Source organism: Oncorhynchus gorbuscha, linkage group LG12 (assembly GCF_021184085.1).
Source record: "Oncorhynchus gorbuscha isolate QuinsamMale2020 ecotype Even-year linkage group LG12, OgorEven_v1.0, whole genome shotgun sequence".
Classification (NCBI taxonomy): domain Eukaryota; kingdom Metazoa; phylum Chordata; class Actinopteri; order Salmoniformes; family Salmonidae; genus Oncorhynchus; species Oncorhynchus gorbuscha.
Genome location: NC_060184.1, coordinates 49,858,767 through 49,876,403, shown reverse-complemented (window position 1 = coordinate 49,876,403; position 17,637 = coordinate 49,858,767). Strand labels below are relative to the sequence as shown.

General features: G+C 41.6%; 1 protein-coding gene across 1 annotated transcript in view; it reads left to right on the top strand.

Moving 5' to 3' along the window:
* The window catches only part of LOC123991107 (receptor-type tyrosine-protein phosphatase N2-like), a 267,926-nt gene that overhangs the window by 217,093 nt on the left and 33,196 nt on the right, over positions 1-17,637 (top strand). The window contains exons 11-12 of the mRNA XM_046292318.1: positions 12,635-12,850; positions 16,287-16,505. Coding sequence (XP_046148274.1) covers positions 12,635-12,850; positions 16,287-16,505 — 435 coding nt within the window. The remainder of the gene's footprint in view (positions 1-12,634; positions 12,851-16,286; positions 16,506-17,637) is intronic.

Sequence of the window (17,637 nt, the reverse complement as noted above, 5' to 3'; positions counted from 1 at the left end):
TCCTGGTGACTGCTTGTCTTATCTTCTATACCATGCTCAAATGCACGCATAAATGGCCTAAAGTTTAGAGGATCACCATCAAACATAGGTATCTTCCTAACAGGGAGTGTGGCCTGTTTGTGCTGTAGTACAAGGAGGTCAGCAATTTCATTCTGCCTTTGCATGACAGTAGAGAGGTTGTCATGGCTGGTATTATGGCTGATACCTGCAGTGTTGATTGCTAGACCTTACTGTTGGCTGCTGAAGTGTGTGGTTTATGACCGTTTTCTGAATAGGTTTTGATGGCTTTGTGGTCGGTTGTTGTAAAACTCTTTGTAGTGGGATCTTTGGAACTGCACCTAATGCAGCAAACTCAACAGGTGATGGTTCATGTTCCTTATAGACATTGGTTTCCTGGTTCTCAAAATAAGAGTTCATTCCATCTTCTTGGCTTAGAAAATGGGCTGTCACAGCATGGGATTGAGAAGTTGACTCAACACTCTCCAAGACCTTCAGTTTGGCATTATATGCTGCTATGTCCGTTTCCAGTGCCATTTTTTCCATCCTAACATTCAGTTGAGCTTTCTCCAGTTCCAATGCATGCTTGTCCTGTAATGATGCTTGGCGAGCTAGTAGAGCTGCTCGTTCTGCCTCAGCTTTTAGGCGTGCAGAGGACACTGAGGAAGCAGTCTTAGAATACTTTGTTTTACTTGATGTTTTTGACACATTGGAAATGCTGTCGTGTGGTTCGATGAGCGTTTGTTTTATTTCATTCATTTTGCGTGTACACACTCCAAGTTTGCCTCTCCGGGCTGCATAGAGTGAATTTAGATGCTCCTCTGCCCTCTCCAGTAGAGTCTTATTTGGGATTTCATCCTCCATCATTCACTTTTAGTTCACTCAATTTAAAATGACACAGTTGTTGGTTTTTGATTGTTAAACATAATGCCCCTTTAGACCTTTAACGCTTTAAAACACAGTCCTCCATTTCAGTATATTGACCCATTTTGAATTGAACATGTGCAAGTTCGGCATTTTAGATGCATTTTAAACATTTCATCCCATTATAAGTTGTCCCTTTAATTAATGAAGTTTAAACACGCAGTATCTTTGGATCCTTAAGTTGCATTCGTTGCGTTGATGCATTGCGTTTCCACTTTAGGCCAAATATTAGACATAAGATTAGGCTACATTGTGCGTAGGATCTCAGTGTTTCCCAAACTTAAACTTCTTAATTGTTTTCACAGGACTGTGTTTGAATTCCACTCCGAAGTTTATCAAACATTCCAATTAAAAGCACATTTGCGCTTCCATAATATGCATGGTCAAATGATCGCATTGAACAGGGCAGCTCATTCATTCGCAGTGGTTACTCAGGCTGGCGAATTCTAGGAGTTCAATTCCTTCCAAGCGAGCTGTCCTCATGGTCCGAATGCAACAACATATAGAACAATATCCAGGTGTGTCCGAACCGGAGATTTCCTTCCGATAGTAATCCTTCACAGAGTTTTTTGACTTGATTGTAGTGGCTTCCTTTCCTTTTTACCATAGCCACTGCCCAAGCCTGAAGCGGGGTTGTTTGGTGCGCATACAGTCCACACTCAAGGTTTCCAAACAGCCAAACATTCAATGACATCCAGGGAGATGGTGCAACAAAAAAGTTTATTCTTCTTATATCTAACAAAGAAATGATTTTCCAATCAACTTAAAGCATAGATTACTTGATATGGAAAATACATATTATGACCTGTATGTATGTCTGTATGGTCAAAAAACTATCCCGCCCCCGTAACTAGCAAGAACTCCCTCCCCCGAAGGCCCAACTTCCTGCCTTTATCCTAACACACTTACCACAATACAATGACTAGGCAAGAGGGGGGGGGCAAAAACTGAATTAAACTAACAAATGAATATATCTCAATCAGGTAAATATAAATCATAAAAGGTACGTACCTAATATTTCATCATATACATTAATATTTAATATATTTACACAAATGTACATGAAGCTCTTTTATACAAATATGTCCAAATCGGCTCTATGGGATTAGATCCAAAGTCCAAGGTGGAGGTCCAAACAAAGGATCCGCTTCGGGAAAGTCATTTTCCTGGTCGTAATGCTGGTAAGTTGACGTTGCTCCTATATTCAATAGTTCTTCCCGACTGTATGTAATAACACAAAATAAATCATATATAAACTACTAATTATTGCATAGTTTCCTAAGGCCTTGCAACGAGGCGACCATCTCTGTCGGTGCCATCTTGAAACAGTTTTCCACTTACAAGGAAAACCTGGATTTGTCACTGTGGTGGTACTAAGTACACTGCTCAAATAAATAAAGGGAACACTTAAACAACACAATGTAACTCCAAGTCAATCACACTTCTGTGAAATCAAACTGTCCACTTAGGAAGCAACACTGATTGACAATACATTTCACATGCTGTTGTGCAAATGGAATAGACAACAGGTGGAAATTATAGGCAATTAGCAAGACACCCCCAATAAAGGAGTGGTTCTGCAGGTGGGGACCACAGACCTTCTCAGTTCCTATGCTTCCTGGCTGATGTTTTGGTCACTTTTGAATGCTGGCAGTGCTTTCACTTTAGTGGCAGCATGCGACGGAGTCTACAACCCACACAAGTGGCTCAGGTAGTGCAGCTCATCCAGGATGGAACATCAATGTGAGCTCTGGCAAGAAGGTTTGCTGTGTCTGTCAGCGTAGTGTCCAGAGCATGGAGGTGCTACCAGGAGACAGGCCAGTACATCAGGAGACGTGGAGGAGGCCGTAGGAGGGCAACAACCCAGCAGCAGGACCGCTACCTCCGCCTTTGTGTAAGGAGGAGCAGGAGGAGCACTGCCAGAGCCCTGCAAAATGACCTCCAGCAGGCCACACATGTGCATGTGTCTGCTCAAATGGTCAGAAACAGAATCCATGAGGGTGGTATGAGGGCCCGACGTCCACACCGTGCAGGACGTTTGGCAATTGGCAGAGAACACCAAGATTGGCAAATTCGCCACTGGCGCCCTGTGCTCTTCACAGATGAAAGCAGGTTCACACTGAGCATGTGACAGACGTGACAGAGTCTGGAGACACTGTGGAGAACGTTCTGCTGCCTGCAACATCCTTCAGCATGACCGGTTTGGCGGTGGGTCAGTCATGGTGTGGGGTGGCATTTCTTTGGGGGCCGCACACCTCCATGTGCTCGCCAGAGGTAGCCTGACTGCCATTAGGTCCCGAGATGAGATCCTGAGACCCCTTGTGAGACCATATGCTGGTGCGGTTGGCACTGGGTTCCTCCTAATGCAAGACAATTCTAGACCTCATGTGGCTGGAGTGTGTCAGCAGTTCCTGCAAGAGGAAGGCATTGATGCTATGGACTGGCCCGCCCATTCCCCAGACCTGAATCCAATTGAGCACATCTGGGACATCATGTCTCGCTCCATCCACCAACGCCACGTTGCACCACAGACTGTCCAGGAGTTGGCGGATGCTTTAGTCCAGGTCTGAGAGGAGATCCCTCAGGAGACCATCCGCCACCTCATCAGCAGCACGCCCAGGCATTGTAGGGAGGTCATACAGGCACGTGGAGGCCACACACACTACTGAGCCTCATTTTGACTTGGTTTAAGGACATTACATCAAAGTTGGATCAGCCTGTAGTGTGGTTTTCCACTTTAATTTTGAGTGTGACTCCGAATCCAGACCTCCATGGGTTGATAAATTTGATTTCCATTGCTAATTTTTGTGTGATTTTGTTGTCAGCACATTCAACTATGTCAAGAAAAAAGTATCTTATAAGAGTATTTCATTCATTCAGATCTAGGATGTGTTATTTTAGTGTTCCCTTTATTTTTTTCAGCAGTGTATATAAAGGCAAAAGGCATGCTTTTGTACCTGTGGAGAAAGGTACTATCTGAGGTATGAGGCGGGGTACTTTCATTTACCTATAACTAAAAGTACAAAGGAGGACCTTACAGGGTGCCACCCTAGTGACAAGCGGTTGTACCCTTTAATTAAGGAACAAATCTAAACCTTTATTTCTGAGCATGTATCCAGAGACAAAACAGTTGCAGGGCCAAAGTCAATTTCACGTTATGTTGGTATACTTAAAAGTGTTTTTTAATGAAGTCTACAAAATACATTATACATGATTACTAGATATGTTGCCAAATGAGTTAGGAATTATATATCATGCATTTGTAAGGCAATCCCAATAGTTAAGCCCAATATATAGACCATATGAACTAGTAATACATTTTTTAAGGAGAATTTGACATGAGCCAATTTGTACAGTAAGTTACCTGCATCATAGTAGCCAATAGGTTACTGTAAATTTGCAGTAAATTACTGGTGAAACAGAAGCCAGTAGATTTACAGGACTTTTACTGTCACACAAATTTACAGCATATTATTGGAACACCTGAATACAGTAACATGCTATATTTTTAGAATGTACAGGACATTACTGGAAGATTAGTGAACAGTGATTGGTGAACTGTTGCAGATTTACAGTGCAGGCAGCTAGTGCCAACGACGGTAGTATTTCTATTACATGTCAATACTGTCAATACCAGTCTTTTTTATGTAACCTATTGTGTAACAGTTTAATTAGAATTCATGCATTTTGTATTTTCGAACACAAAAATACAGACATTGACTGACCAGGCGAATCCAGGTGAAAGCTAGAGTATGATCCCTAATTGATGTCACTTGCTAAATCCACTTCAATCAATGTAGATGAAGGAGAGGAGACCGGTTAAAGAAGGATTTTTAAACCTTGAGACATGTATTGGCTATGTGTGTCATTCAGAGAGTGAATGGGCAAGACAAAATATTTGTGTGCCTTTGAACGGGATTTGGTAGTACTGCCAGCAAATCAGTTAGTGTCACGCGCCACAACATTGCTGGATTGGGTGTTCCTGATGTGTTGTATGCTCAGTGAATACTTGCAAGTAGCATACTTAACTACAACATTCTCGGGAACATCATCTTTGTACTTGCAATAACTGTAGTATATTCTTGTTTACCTTAGTTTGCACTGACTGAAAATCGCTCTGGACAAGAGCGTCTTCTAAATGACCAAATTTAAATGTAAAAATGAACAATTGCAAAGCACACTGCTGTGTATTATTCTAATGACCTCCGCCCCCAAATAAGGCCACATTTTTTAAATCAAAATACAAATAGTTTGAGGGCAGAACTCATTAGAATAATCACCAGCAGTGTACTTTGCAAATACTAATTTAAATGTTGGTAGTTTAGCAGACGCTCTTGTCCAGAGTGACTTTCAGTCAGTGCATGTAATTTAAGGTTAATAAAAAAACATATCACAGAACGTTTTTGTAACCATTACTGGGAATGTTGTTGTTGTTGTTAATTATACATTGGTCAAAAGAAATGCTTTATTTGTTACATGATACCTTTGAATGGATCTCTGGCTAGTGCAACATATGTTATTGTAATATTCACAGTAAATTGCCACCAGCTTTCTGTGAGTTGCTGTAAAATGCAGAGCAATGCTATAGTGCAATACTGTAAAATGTGCCTACTATACTGTAAGAAAGTTAATGCCACTGTAATCATGTTGGTATTTTACTGTATTACATGGGATTTGTGCAAGCAGGTTGGCTGCTAGGTATGTGTATATTACAGAATATTTATGAATATTTGGTGTTTTATATCCTTCACACTTCTAGAGGCCTAAATGAATGTGATTACAGGGAAAAACAGATCAAAAGGAAACGGTTTAATATTCAACCATTAGAGGTTTAAGACCCGCTGTGACTCTGATCTTTCCCGATATAGGTTAAATTGTTGGGGCACTACCATATATCACGTAAATTGGTACAGCTCTCTCACTTACGGGTCCAACAAGTATAGCGTCTTACAAGGCAAACCTCAAGATTTATTAATGAGCCACAATAATACCATGCACCACAAAAGGTTTTTGGTACTCCAAATGTACAGAATGGTACTGTATTCTGTGGGGATGGTACTTAATTACAGTAAATTACTGGCAGACAATAAGTTATTGTAGATTTACAGGACAAATAAACAATTGTATGATACTGTATTCTGTGGGGTACAGCATTCTCACTACTGGGTGTAACAAATATAGCCTCTTACAAGTCACGCCTTAAAATATCTTAATGAGCCAGCGATTTGTTCCACTCCCACAATATTTTTCCACAATGCACAATAGTTTACAGTATGATACTGTAAATATATAGCAAATCAGGTAATATAGTATTACAGCAATTAATGTAATTTTACAGAAGTGTAGCGGAGCCCCCATAATACATTGCTCTTTACAGCACTGTACTGTAATATAGAACTACAGCAGCTAATTGTGAAAGTTTTGCAGCAATTTGTTAGTGATAACGTAGACTCTAGTCATTTGAAGTAGGTCCTGTTTGACATGTAGTCTGTGAAATTATAGGACTCCAGTGAACCACCCCTCAGCTGCAGCTCAGTGGGGGCCAATGCACTGGCTGAATTCTGAATATACACTCCTGGTGTAGGATAGTATAGTGGAGGACAGAGCCTGTTTTTTTTGTCCCCCTGTTCACACTGACAACTCCAGCTGTCACACACGGGGACAATGCAGAAGAGGGGGTGTGCTCTGAATACAAAAAATAAACTGGAGACCTCCCCAAAGACTCGTCATCTGCATTTGACAGGACCCCCTCCCTACCTCACCGCCCCCTTCCCTTTCTCCCTCCTTTTCTCTCTCCTCTCTCCATAATCGTCCTCCTTTCCCTGTAGCTCTCCGCAGGGTCATTTGTCCGCTAAATAACTAATTAGGAGTTTTAGTGGGATTTTGTCAAACTGATTTCTTTCTATGTTTTTCTTCATAGATTAGCATTTACTTATATAGGCTATCAGTTCATATGTTTCGCTCAGATAGGTCTTCACTGAACTTGTTGTTCAGTCTATGCTGTTATTACAAATTAGAATACTAGAATATGTGTAAACCTTCTTATGGTGGTCCAAAGGCCACTCATGTTGGTCAGGTCATTTATTATCTTGTCTTGTCCCTGTGCTTCCATTCTATTCGTTTCCCTCTGCTGGTCTTATTAGGTTCTTTCCCTCTTTCTATCCCTCTCTCTCTCCCCCTCCCTCTCACTCTCTCGAGGTGGTCAACTATTGTTTGCCAGTGCTGTGATATGACATTGTGTAAAACAATGAATGTGAAGAATTTAGATAGCCAGACAGTTTTAGAGGAATGATTCCATACATTTTTCAAATGAACTGCCAATATGCCAACATTTCATTTAAACAATGCAGTAAATCCACAGCCATACATACACTGGCTCAAATCAGTTGATGATAAAGCTTAGACAAGTTGTAAATGCAACAAGGACTGATATTGTATCATATAATAGTACTCACAGCTTTCCAAGAAAACAAAATCTGAGACATGTAGACCTATGGTCTATTTACAGCTATTTTAGAGGCTTGAAAGAAAAATGGTATCAAACCCATATAAACTGTATTTATAATTATATGACAATATTTCAGGTTGACTATAATTCCATTACACAATTTCTGGTACATCACATGCCTTACCTGTATACGTAAAAGCAGGAAATGCATCAGTTATGCCTCTACTGTCATTTATTCCAATTAGACTGACTAAGATGGCTGCCATTTTTGTACAATTACCATTATGGGACTAGACTCTCTAGTAATTTAACTGGTAAAAGGTTATACAGTCACTACTGATGGACACCCCATCCCCTCTTTCTGTAATGCATGCATTCATTCTGGCTATTAGCCTACTGTATTATTATAGGCTACTGTATTTAGGAGTGATAGGGAGAAAGGGTGGAGAGCACGAGAAAACAGCAATTCACACAGAACACAGAGACCCCAAGTAGCTTAACAAATGAGTGGCTCACCCAATGTCCATTCATGTCCCCCCTCAGCCCACAAGCCTATTAGGCAAGCATCCCTCCTTGAGCATTCACTGTCGACAACATGTGGAGGCATCGCTATAGCAACCAGTGGCTATGACATGTGCAACAGACAGGGACTCCTAAGGGCTGAATAAAAGGAGTGTCTCAACCATATATGATCTCAAAAAACCCAACCCCTCTCCCCTTCTTTCCATTGGGCACAGAGGCGCTGAAAGGACCCACTATAGGCATCTGCAGATTATTGCGAGGCTCAGGCGTGCATATCACCTCGTTCGTTCGTTCTCCTCGTCGTTATTTTATTTTTCTTCTCAATCTTCGTGCGTGAGCATTGGTAGCTGCAGTCTTTTGTTGACGAGGGGGGCGCACCGGACACTGGTAACTTTTGGGGAGGAGAGGTTTGAGTGGGAGGCTGGTTGTGCGCCGGCCACACTGGAGCTGCGGTAGTTGCACCTGCTCTCTGGAATACAACACATATTTCATATGTATTGCAAACCATCTGATTTGCGGATCAACATGGATTTTGGTAATTATTTTCCAGCTTGTGTTACATTTTGGCTGGTGCTGCTACAACTAGTCTACTGCAGCGGGGAAAGACGTGCACGTTGCACACTTGTCTGGAAGGCATGTATAGGCTAGGCTATCAGTTTTATGTGGAATTAGGTTATATATCTTTTTTTTTTAAATTAATATTTTGACCGCTGCTTTTGTTTCTGTAATTGATTGCATTTCAATTGATTTGCAACGCTTGCGTGAGTTGCCTCATTTCGTCACTCTGTCGATGCTCCAGTTACCCGAAAGATGCTATAGTGTCGGGAAAGAAATCTAACAACAACATAAATAGTTCAAATTTAGACGAGGATGATTAATGCGGTAGTAGGCTAAAGTGTTTCAGGCCTATTTTAAGTTATAAGCTAACAGGTGTTGAAAATATAGAACATATGTTTGCTTTACAGCAGCAGAGCGGGAAGATACAAAGTTTTCATCCCTGAATACCAATGGCATTAATTGATGAACTAAGCACATTGAGTTTTTGAGAAGATCATTGTCTTCCATTTGTGAGTTGTTACCTTTAATTAATTCGGTTGGTTTATTGCCTACAGACCGAAATTGATTTGAGATAGGAATATAGGCTTCATTTTGTTTAATTACAGTTGATTGGCAAAGCAATTATTTATAATAAAAAATGAAAAGCCGCATGGATTTACTTTGGCAAAGGTTCTTATTAACCGCATTAACACTTTTGTATAACTTTTAATTGAGGAATACTTGCATATTGCAAAATGTGAAATTATTGTTTGATTTGACTTAATCAGACTGGAAAATGGCTGAAATTTATGGAATAAGTGATCACAGGCCTGTGACTTTTATCTCAGTCATTTGAATAAACCAGAGCTACCGAAATCCATCTGCCCTTTGTCTTCAGCTAGGTCTACTAATCCGAGAGAGAGAGAGAGAGACCGAGAGAGAGAATAATTGAGTGTAAAAACTTCACTGAGCATCCTGTTCCGATGCAAGACAATTTCAAGTAGACTGTTTTCATTCAAGGTGATAAGCAAGTCAAGGTGAATTAAAAATAATAATTCTGATTCTGATTCTGGCAGTATATAGGAATTTAAGAGATTTCCTTAAGAGTGTTATTCATAATTGCACACGTTTATTAATCTAAATGTTAAGATGTATTAACTAGGCAAGTCAGTTAAGAACACAGGCGCATTTACAATGACTGCCTACCCCTGCCAAACCCGCGCGACGCTGGGCCAATTGTGCGCCGCCCTATGGGACTCCCAATCATGGTCGGATGTCATGCAGTCTGGATTCGAACCAGGCATTGCAGTCACCGTGCTTGTACTGAGACGCAATGCCGCTGCACCACCCGGAAGATCAACTACACCTGTCAATAATCATAGTGTGATTTTATAATGTTTATACACGTTAATATTTATAACATACATGGGAATGATGATCTGCAAAAAAAAAATCAATCTGATTTATTTGTTTATACTTTTTTAAATGGTTGTTTGGTTGTTTAAATGTTGTTGTTTTTTTCCTTCTTAGTTGACTACCTCTGTTTACGTTTCTCTATTCACGCTAATTAACATAAACTCCTCTCTGGCGTAAAATGGGAGTCCTCTCTCTCTTTCCCTCAAGAGAATATGCTCTTCGTTTGTTATCTTTATCCTCTTAGATACATCTGGAAAGGACATACTGCTTTTTTTTGCTAGGATCAATTAACAACTTCCTACAAAATATATTTTAGTCACTGCCTGTTGTCACTATAGAGGTTTTATATCATTTGCAGTTATATACCAGAATAATATTTTGACTATAGCACAGTATAATATTGTTGTAATTATGGCTTAACATATTTTTATACCATAAAAGCACAATCTGTGATTTTTCTCCCCAACATTTAGCAGAGCAAACTTGAAATAAACACTTGACATGTCACAATATATTTTCATGTTAATTGAATTCAAACTGATGATTTACTGTCACGTAAACTAAGAACTGGTGGAGAGAAAGAGAGGGAGAGAGGGAGAGGGAGAGGGAGAGAGAGGGCGAGAGAGAGAGAGAGGGTGAGAGAGAGAGAGAGAGAGAGAGAGAGAGAGAGAGAGAGAGACAAGGGGTGCACGGGATGCTGTGGTAGACTAAATCTACCTTCCTACAGTTTCATATGCACATACCAAGCCTCAACAATCCAGCTTACATTTATCCTTATCTATCATATTTAATAATTTCCCTCATATTCAATCTGTCAAAGGATGGTATTGATGTAATGGCTCAGAGGTAGCCAAAGCTTTGTTTCACTGTATGTTCTCTGTGGTTTATTAAAGGACTTGTTTTAGACCTCTCTATTGGTTTCAAATCCATTTGACTGTTGATTGAAGCTGTATTTCAGAGTTACATCCATTGTAATCAACAGAAACACACACACACACACACACACACACACACACACACACACACACACACACACACACACACACACACACACACACACACACACACACACACACACACACACACACACACACACACACACACACACACACACACACACACACACACACACACACACACACACACACACACACACACACACACACAGCAAACCTTGTGGGGACACACAATTCAGTCCCATTCAAAATCCTATTGTCCCTAACCCTAGCCCATACACTTACCCTAACCTTAACCCAAAACCTAACCTTAAACCTTACACTAAACCTAACCAAAGCTCCTAACCCTAAAACTATCCCTAGCTCCTAACCGTAACCCTTAACGTAATTCTAACACTAATTCTAACCTTAACCTCCCTAGAAATAGCATTTGACCTCGTGGGGACTAACAAAATGTTGGTCAAATTTTTGTTCTTTTCCTATTCTTGTACGGTCTTCTGGTCCCCACAAGAATAGTTAAATATGTCCATACACACACACACACTCATCAGATCTGCATGGTAATCTGTGTGAGCATATAAGCAAAGGCCTCAGCATCCACAAAGTCACCAAAGGTTAAGGTGTTCATGCGTTGTAATTATGAATGTATTTATTTCCTGATACAAATGATAGATGCTGCTAAATGTGTACCTTACCCTTTTGCCCCCTAGGACTAAGTACCGTGTTTCAGCGGTTGATGATTGTTTTGTGCTTTTGATTTGATTGAAGTTGAAAACCCCTCTTTAATTCTAATTGTTGGAAATTTGAGTGCCATTGACTAGATCGAGGTCGACAGGATACTTGATGGAGTTGGGCCGCTCGTCCCTGCAGTGCATCTGGGTTCATATTCTATTAAAAAGTGCTAAAACCTTCCCAGGGGTCCATGCACTTACTGAGACCCAGCCAGGCAGCCATACAGGGACCTGTGAGACAATACCATGCCAATACCAAGCTATTCTCTTGGGCTTAGATCTGACCACCGGGGAGGTGGTTAACAACATCTCTGAAAGGCCCATTCTAGTGGGCTTCTGCTGGGTACACACAATCTAAGATCCCACTTTCAGGCGCTCCTAGCCATTAGATCAGGGGCCTGGGCCAAGGCCTCAATTCAGCCAAACTCAAGGCTGGAAGGCTATTAGGGAAATATTTTACTGTCCAAACCTCTGTAGCTGCACAATGGCAGGTCTCCCCATGCCAGGACAAAATGGGCCTAAATGACTATAGAGCAGCCAGTTTGTGGGCTGGACAGGAGAGAGTAATAGAGCTTGAGGAGTTTGAATGCACATTATAAAAACGACTATTATTGTAAAGTAATGAGTGGGGTGGGCAGGAAGTTAATCTAGGTGGGGATGAGTGGGCGTGGGATAGACAGGGAGTGAAATACTGTGTGAATTTGCATCTGTATTTCTGTAAGACAAATGACAGAAATCCCAAGTCTTTACTAATATGGAGGTTATGCTTTTCCTTTTGCTGCCAGATTTATGTCCATTTCCTTGTTTGTACATTTTGTCACTGATGTAGGATCTTAATTTGATCCAATTTGCTACAGCAGGGAAATAATTCTGCAGCAACAGGAAACGTGAATTATTATGTGGATTATAATTCATGGACATTTTTGCAGGGGTTGATACATTGTTTGTATGGGAAAATCAAGTTTGACATTTCTAGGTGAAAATTACACATTCCAGAAGCCTTTTTAAACCTCAAAGCACTTTACGTTTAACATCTGTATGTGTGTGCGTGCAGATGGGTAGGGCATTTAATCATCCCCTTTTCTCTCTCTCTCTCTTCCCAGAAGGGCAGCTTGAGACAGATCCCGGTGGTCAAGGAGAGTCATCTGGAGTCTGGTCAGTTCATGGTCTTGACCATCATCTCCATGGTCCTGATCATGGGGGCGCTGGCAGTGTCTGGCTGGCTCTTCTGCCTGCGCCACCGCTCCCACCTCCAACTGAAGGAGAAACTAGCCAGCCTGGGGACTGACACCAGCGCTGATGCAACCGCAACCTATCAGGTGAGAGGAGCCTCCTTTCCGTCAGCCTATCACAGTGCAGCCGCTGAGTGCTCTGCTGGTAGAGAATGCACTCTGGTCCCGGTCCCTGACGCTAGCCTTATTCTGATTGGTCTGCAGTGGCACGTAGTCGTTGTGTTTTGAATTACTTGATTCGAAGGGAATATCTGGTTGATTTTGTCACATTTGTAACATTTGTATGTAAAATGTCTCTTTGTTCATGATAAGAGCTAGGTTGTGATTTAAGTGTGGTTATCAATAGAATGTAACGTGTGTAACGTTTTTGTAACCTAATTGCAAGATTACCCATCATTTGATTTTGTATTACGGAGAAATGTAATTTGTGATTTGGTTGTTATTTAAAATAGAAATAGAATAAACAATTGCTTTTTTTACCATCCAAGTCAAATGTTAGCCTTGTGAAACTTGACTGACCGCTGCACTCAGGCTGGTTTAACAAGGCTAGTCAAATGTATCCAGAGGTCTAAACTCCAGACAAAGCCTTGATATTCCATTGAAGGTTGTATTGGCTATGACCTGTGACTAGGGGAGAGCCTTTTCAGCAGGGGAACGGGTTCATTGTATGACCTATTCCTTCCATTCCTCCAGGACCAATGGCTGGCTGGCTGACTGACTGGGTGGCTGGCTGGCTGGCTGACTGGGTGGGTGGGTGGCTGGCTCGTATTGATTTTGTCCTGGGCTCAGCTGTGCTCAGCATGGGCACTCAGTGCACATCCACCCATCACATTCACATGCTCAATATTTAATCAGCTTTCCACAGTGTCGCCTTTCCCGATTGTACACACTAAAGAGGGACAATCATTAAAGAAAGCAGAGAAAGGTTTTGTTCTGTAACCGTTCATTCAGGCCCCTGTTTCTTCAATGTTCTTTTATTTTGTTGGTTTAATGGACTTTTACAATATGTACAATATATATGAATTTATTTTTACAATACAAAAGGTGTCGTTGGAGCCTATCATGTTTACTAGCAGAACAGATGAATTGCTATATGAATGTAGCGTGTCAACTGTTAAGGCAGGTATTGCCAGTTAAGTGGTGTAGCAATCAATCTCGACTCTATACCGTCTTTTTTTGTTGTTGTTATTTGCTTTGACATTGAACTTGAAGAAATGAGAATGTCTGGCATCCATGTGTGTATAACATATTTCATGGTTACAGATATAGCTCGAGGGTATAGCAAGTATAAGGGTTGCACAATTCCTGTAACTTTCCCCAAAATTACCAGATTTTCCCAGAAATCCCTGTTGGTGGCTTCACTGATTTCCTGCTCATTCCCTCCTCCTTCCTATTCCAACCGGGATTTCAGGAATAATTGGACATTTTGGCAAAGTTAACTAAATGATGCAACCCTAGCAAGGACAGTAATATATTCTCAGAGTAATCTGACTATAGTTTTAGCTGGATTACAATTTGTTTTCCTTTGTTGAAAAGAAACATGGCTTGCATCCCAAATGGCACCCTATTCTCTATTTTGTGCACTTTTTCCCCCGCCAGAACCCTACGGGCCTATGTAGAGAATAGAGTGCCATTTGAGACGCAACCCTTGTCTCTGTAAAGGTGTAGATTAGAGATACTGGATTAATTATTAAGTGGACGTGGAAAGTTCCCTAAGGCCGTGGCCCGCGGCAGATTCTCATTGTAATGATGATTAAGGTTAGACGTAGGGAAAGCTGATCCTAGACCAAGGCTTAGGTGCTGATCCCCGGAGGGAAATATCTCAATGATAGATCATGAGATAGACTAGTAGCTATGTGTTGCTTTCAGAAGACACTGCCTTCTGCTCTTCTGGCTTGCTGTTATGGGCCCTGGTCAAAGAAGTGCACTTCATAGGGAATAGGTTGCCATTTGGGATCCAACCCTGGTTATTAATTGAGGTTGAAGATCAGTCTGTGGGTCTGACTGGTGCAGGCCACACACCAAACACGATGGGCCTCACAGATTACTGTGAATATAATGGAGAAATCTCCAGCTCCACATAAGACTGACACTATCGGGAGTAGGGGAGAAAGAAGAGGGAGAGAGGGGGTTTGGGTCCTGTAAGATTGCACCCTTCAAACAATGAGGTGTTTTTTTCTCTTCTTCTCTTTTCTCTCCTTTTTTATATGTGGGAAGATGAGTGGCTGGCTAGATAACGCTCAGGCTCTGAATCCCTAATGGGGCATCTGTGAGCACAAGGCATGATGGGAGAAAAGCCGAGTCAATATGTAGAGAGGAGTAATCTTCATGGTGGGGTGGCGGCAGAGGGAGAGTTTTTTTTATATAGAATCCAATATAATCACACGTACAGATGTACGATCTTCATTTTGTCGCAGTGAAATATGTTGTTTTACAGGGTCAGCCATAGAAGTGCAGCGCTCCTGGAGCAAATTGCCGTTAAGGGCTCTGCTCAAGGGCAGATCGACCGATTCTTCACCGATTTAGGTGACATTTCGGTTACTTGCACCACCCCCCAACACTCTTAACCGCCAGGCTACCTGCCGCCATCGTACCTTACAAACCTCCAAAGCGTTTTTTAAAAAACCTCAAATGCATTGCAGGGAAATTCTCCTGCAACAGGGTGATCAAATGAAGATCCTACATCTGTACAAGTTCAATCCAAATGCCAAAGTAAAGGCCTACTGCACATGTGAATACATAGGTTGCTCATCCCTGTTGTAGTTTTGTTGTTATGAATAAGGGTGGATGCTCAATTCAAAGAAGATCCATTGGGCTTAAAGTATTGATTCCTTGTTCAATCCCTTTGAGTGATGGAAGCAGATATATTTCTTACCGAAAGATGAATATGGTTGTTAGATTTTGAACGTGGGCAGTCTTTTTGTTGCTCATGGGCAGTATCATTGATTTAGGTTGTTTTTGTTGGTCATCTTTTTATTAACTATTGTCTTCATAGTAACTTGTGCCTCCTTGTAAGAAGATACATAAGTAACTAATGCATTATTAAACAAGTGGCTCGTTGAAATTGTTACCACATTTGCACAAATGGAAATCAATACTTTAAAACAAATGAACACATCCCTTGCGAGCCAGCCACCCAATGTATTCTTACAGTTTATTATTATTTGCTTTGTCAAATGGTGGCAATACACTGGCTTGACCTTGGCAATTCAAGTTTTTTGAAGGTCACTTCATTGAACCTTAACTGTATTTCTACTTCCTGACATCATTTATATAAATAGGTTTGCTTACAAACCATGCTCCATAGGTCACAGTGATATCCCCGTCTGACACAATCTCAATCTCAAAACAATGTATGTTTGGTCTTTTGTACTGGAGTAATATTGTATTGTAATATTTTTGCCTTGACATAACAGCAAAGTCCTATACCATTTAGAAGTCCTTTTTATTTGCAATGGTAATGCACTAAGAATCAGCTAAGGGTCAACCAATGGCTGATCAGGTTCTCCACTCTCCTTTCCAGGAGCTGTGTCGCCAGCGGATGGCTGTGCGGACATCAGAGCGTCCGGAGCGTGCGGAGTGCCCGGAGCCTCTGCGGCGCCTCTCGCGGCTGAACAGCTCGTCTTCTCAGTTCAGCGACGGGGGACCCATAGCCAGCCCCTCGGCCCGTAGCTCCACTTCCTCCTGGTGCGAAGAGCCTGTCCCTTCCAACATGGACATCTCCACCGGCCACATGATACTGGTACAACAACATACGTGCCGCTACAGTACCCTATAGTCTGCCTGTCTTTCGGTCCTTCTGTCTGTCCTGTCTGTCTGAGTGTATGTATATATGCACAGTATGTCTGTCTGATGCGAGGAGCTGATGTTTGGAGTCAGTATGAAGGATAGTGTGTGTAATTTATAGGATGTCTCCCCTCTGCCCTCAGCTTCCAGCTTTGATTCTGTTTGTCTGTCTGGCTCTGTCTCTCTAACCCTTTCCCTCACTATGCTCGCTACATCTCTGCGGTTATCTCATTTTATTTCCAGCTCTGTCTTTCCTTCCGCCTCTGTCTCTCTTCCTCTTTTTTTTTCTTTTTCTCTCGCTTTATCCCGCCCTGCCATCTCTGCCATTCTTTCTCTTGCTCTTGTTTTCTCGCTCTCACTGTCACCCTCTTTATCCCTCCTCCTTGCCCCTCTCCTCTCTCTCTCTCTCTCTCTCTCTCCCTCCCTCTCTCTCTCCCTCCTGCTCGTTCTCTATTAAAGCCAAAGTGATACGGAAATTGCTTTGTGTGATGAGAGCTGCTCTAAAGTGAAATATCATTACCCAGCTGATTGTCAGTTGAATGTTTCAGAATGATTATTATTCTTTTTCCTTGTGGGGCCCCTCAGTTGCGCACACAATGGATTGTTTGGATTTTGCACAACTTCTGTCTTATTCACTGCAGACAAGCTTGATAAAAGAGATGGAAAGATGCCTGGCAGTGTTTTCATTCGTGCGGTAGAATTCATCATCCCAGTGCATGTCAGGCTTCTCCTATAAGGAAGGGAAATGAGTTTGAGTAACGCGTTGGATTTGTCATAATGAATGGGCTTTATTGCAAATGCCAAGGCTGGTTGAGACACCTCTATTGAAAACATTTGAATAGAACATGTTTGACCTTTACATTACAACAAAGTTCTACACCATGTAGAGGTCTTTTACATTTGCCTTGCTAAGAATCAACCAGATTCACTGCAGATTCTTGTATAATGCACATAAAAACCACACGGACCTTGACTCTGTTTTGATTCCTGAGTGATCGATTAACCACATGTGAGATTGCCTTGGTATCCCTGATCTCAGACCAGATGTTCTTTTTTTCATCTATCCTGCCCTGTCCTCTGTGGATCTC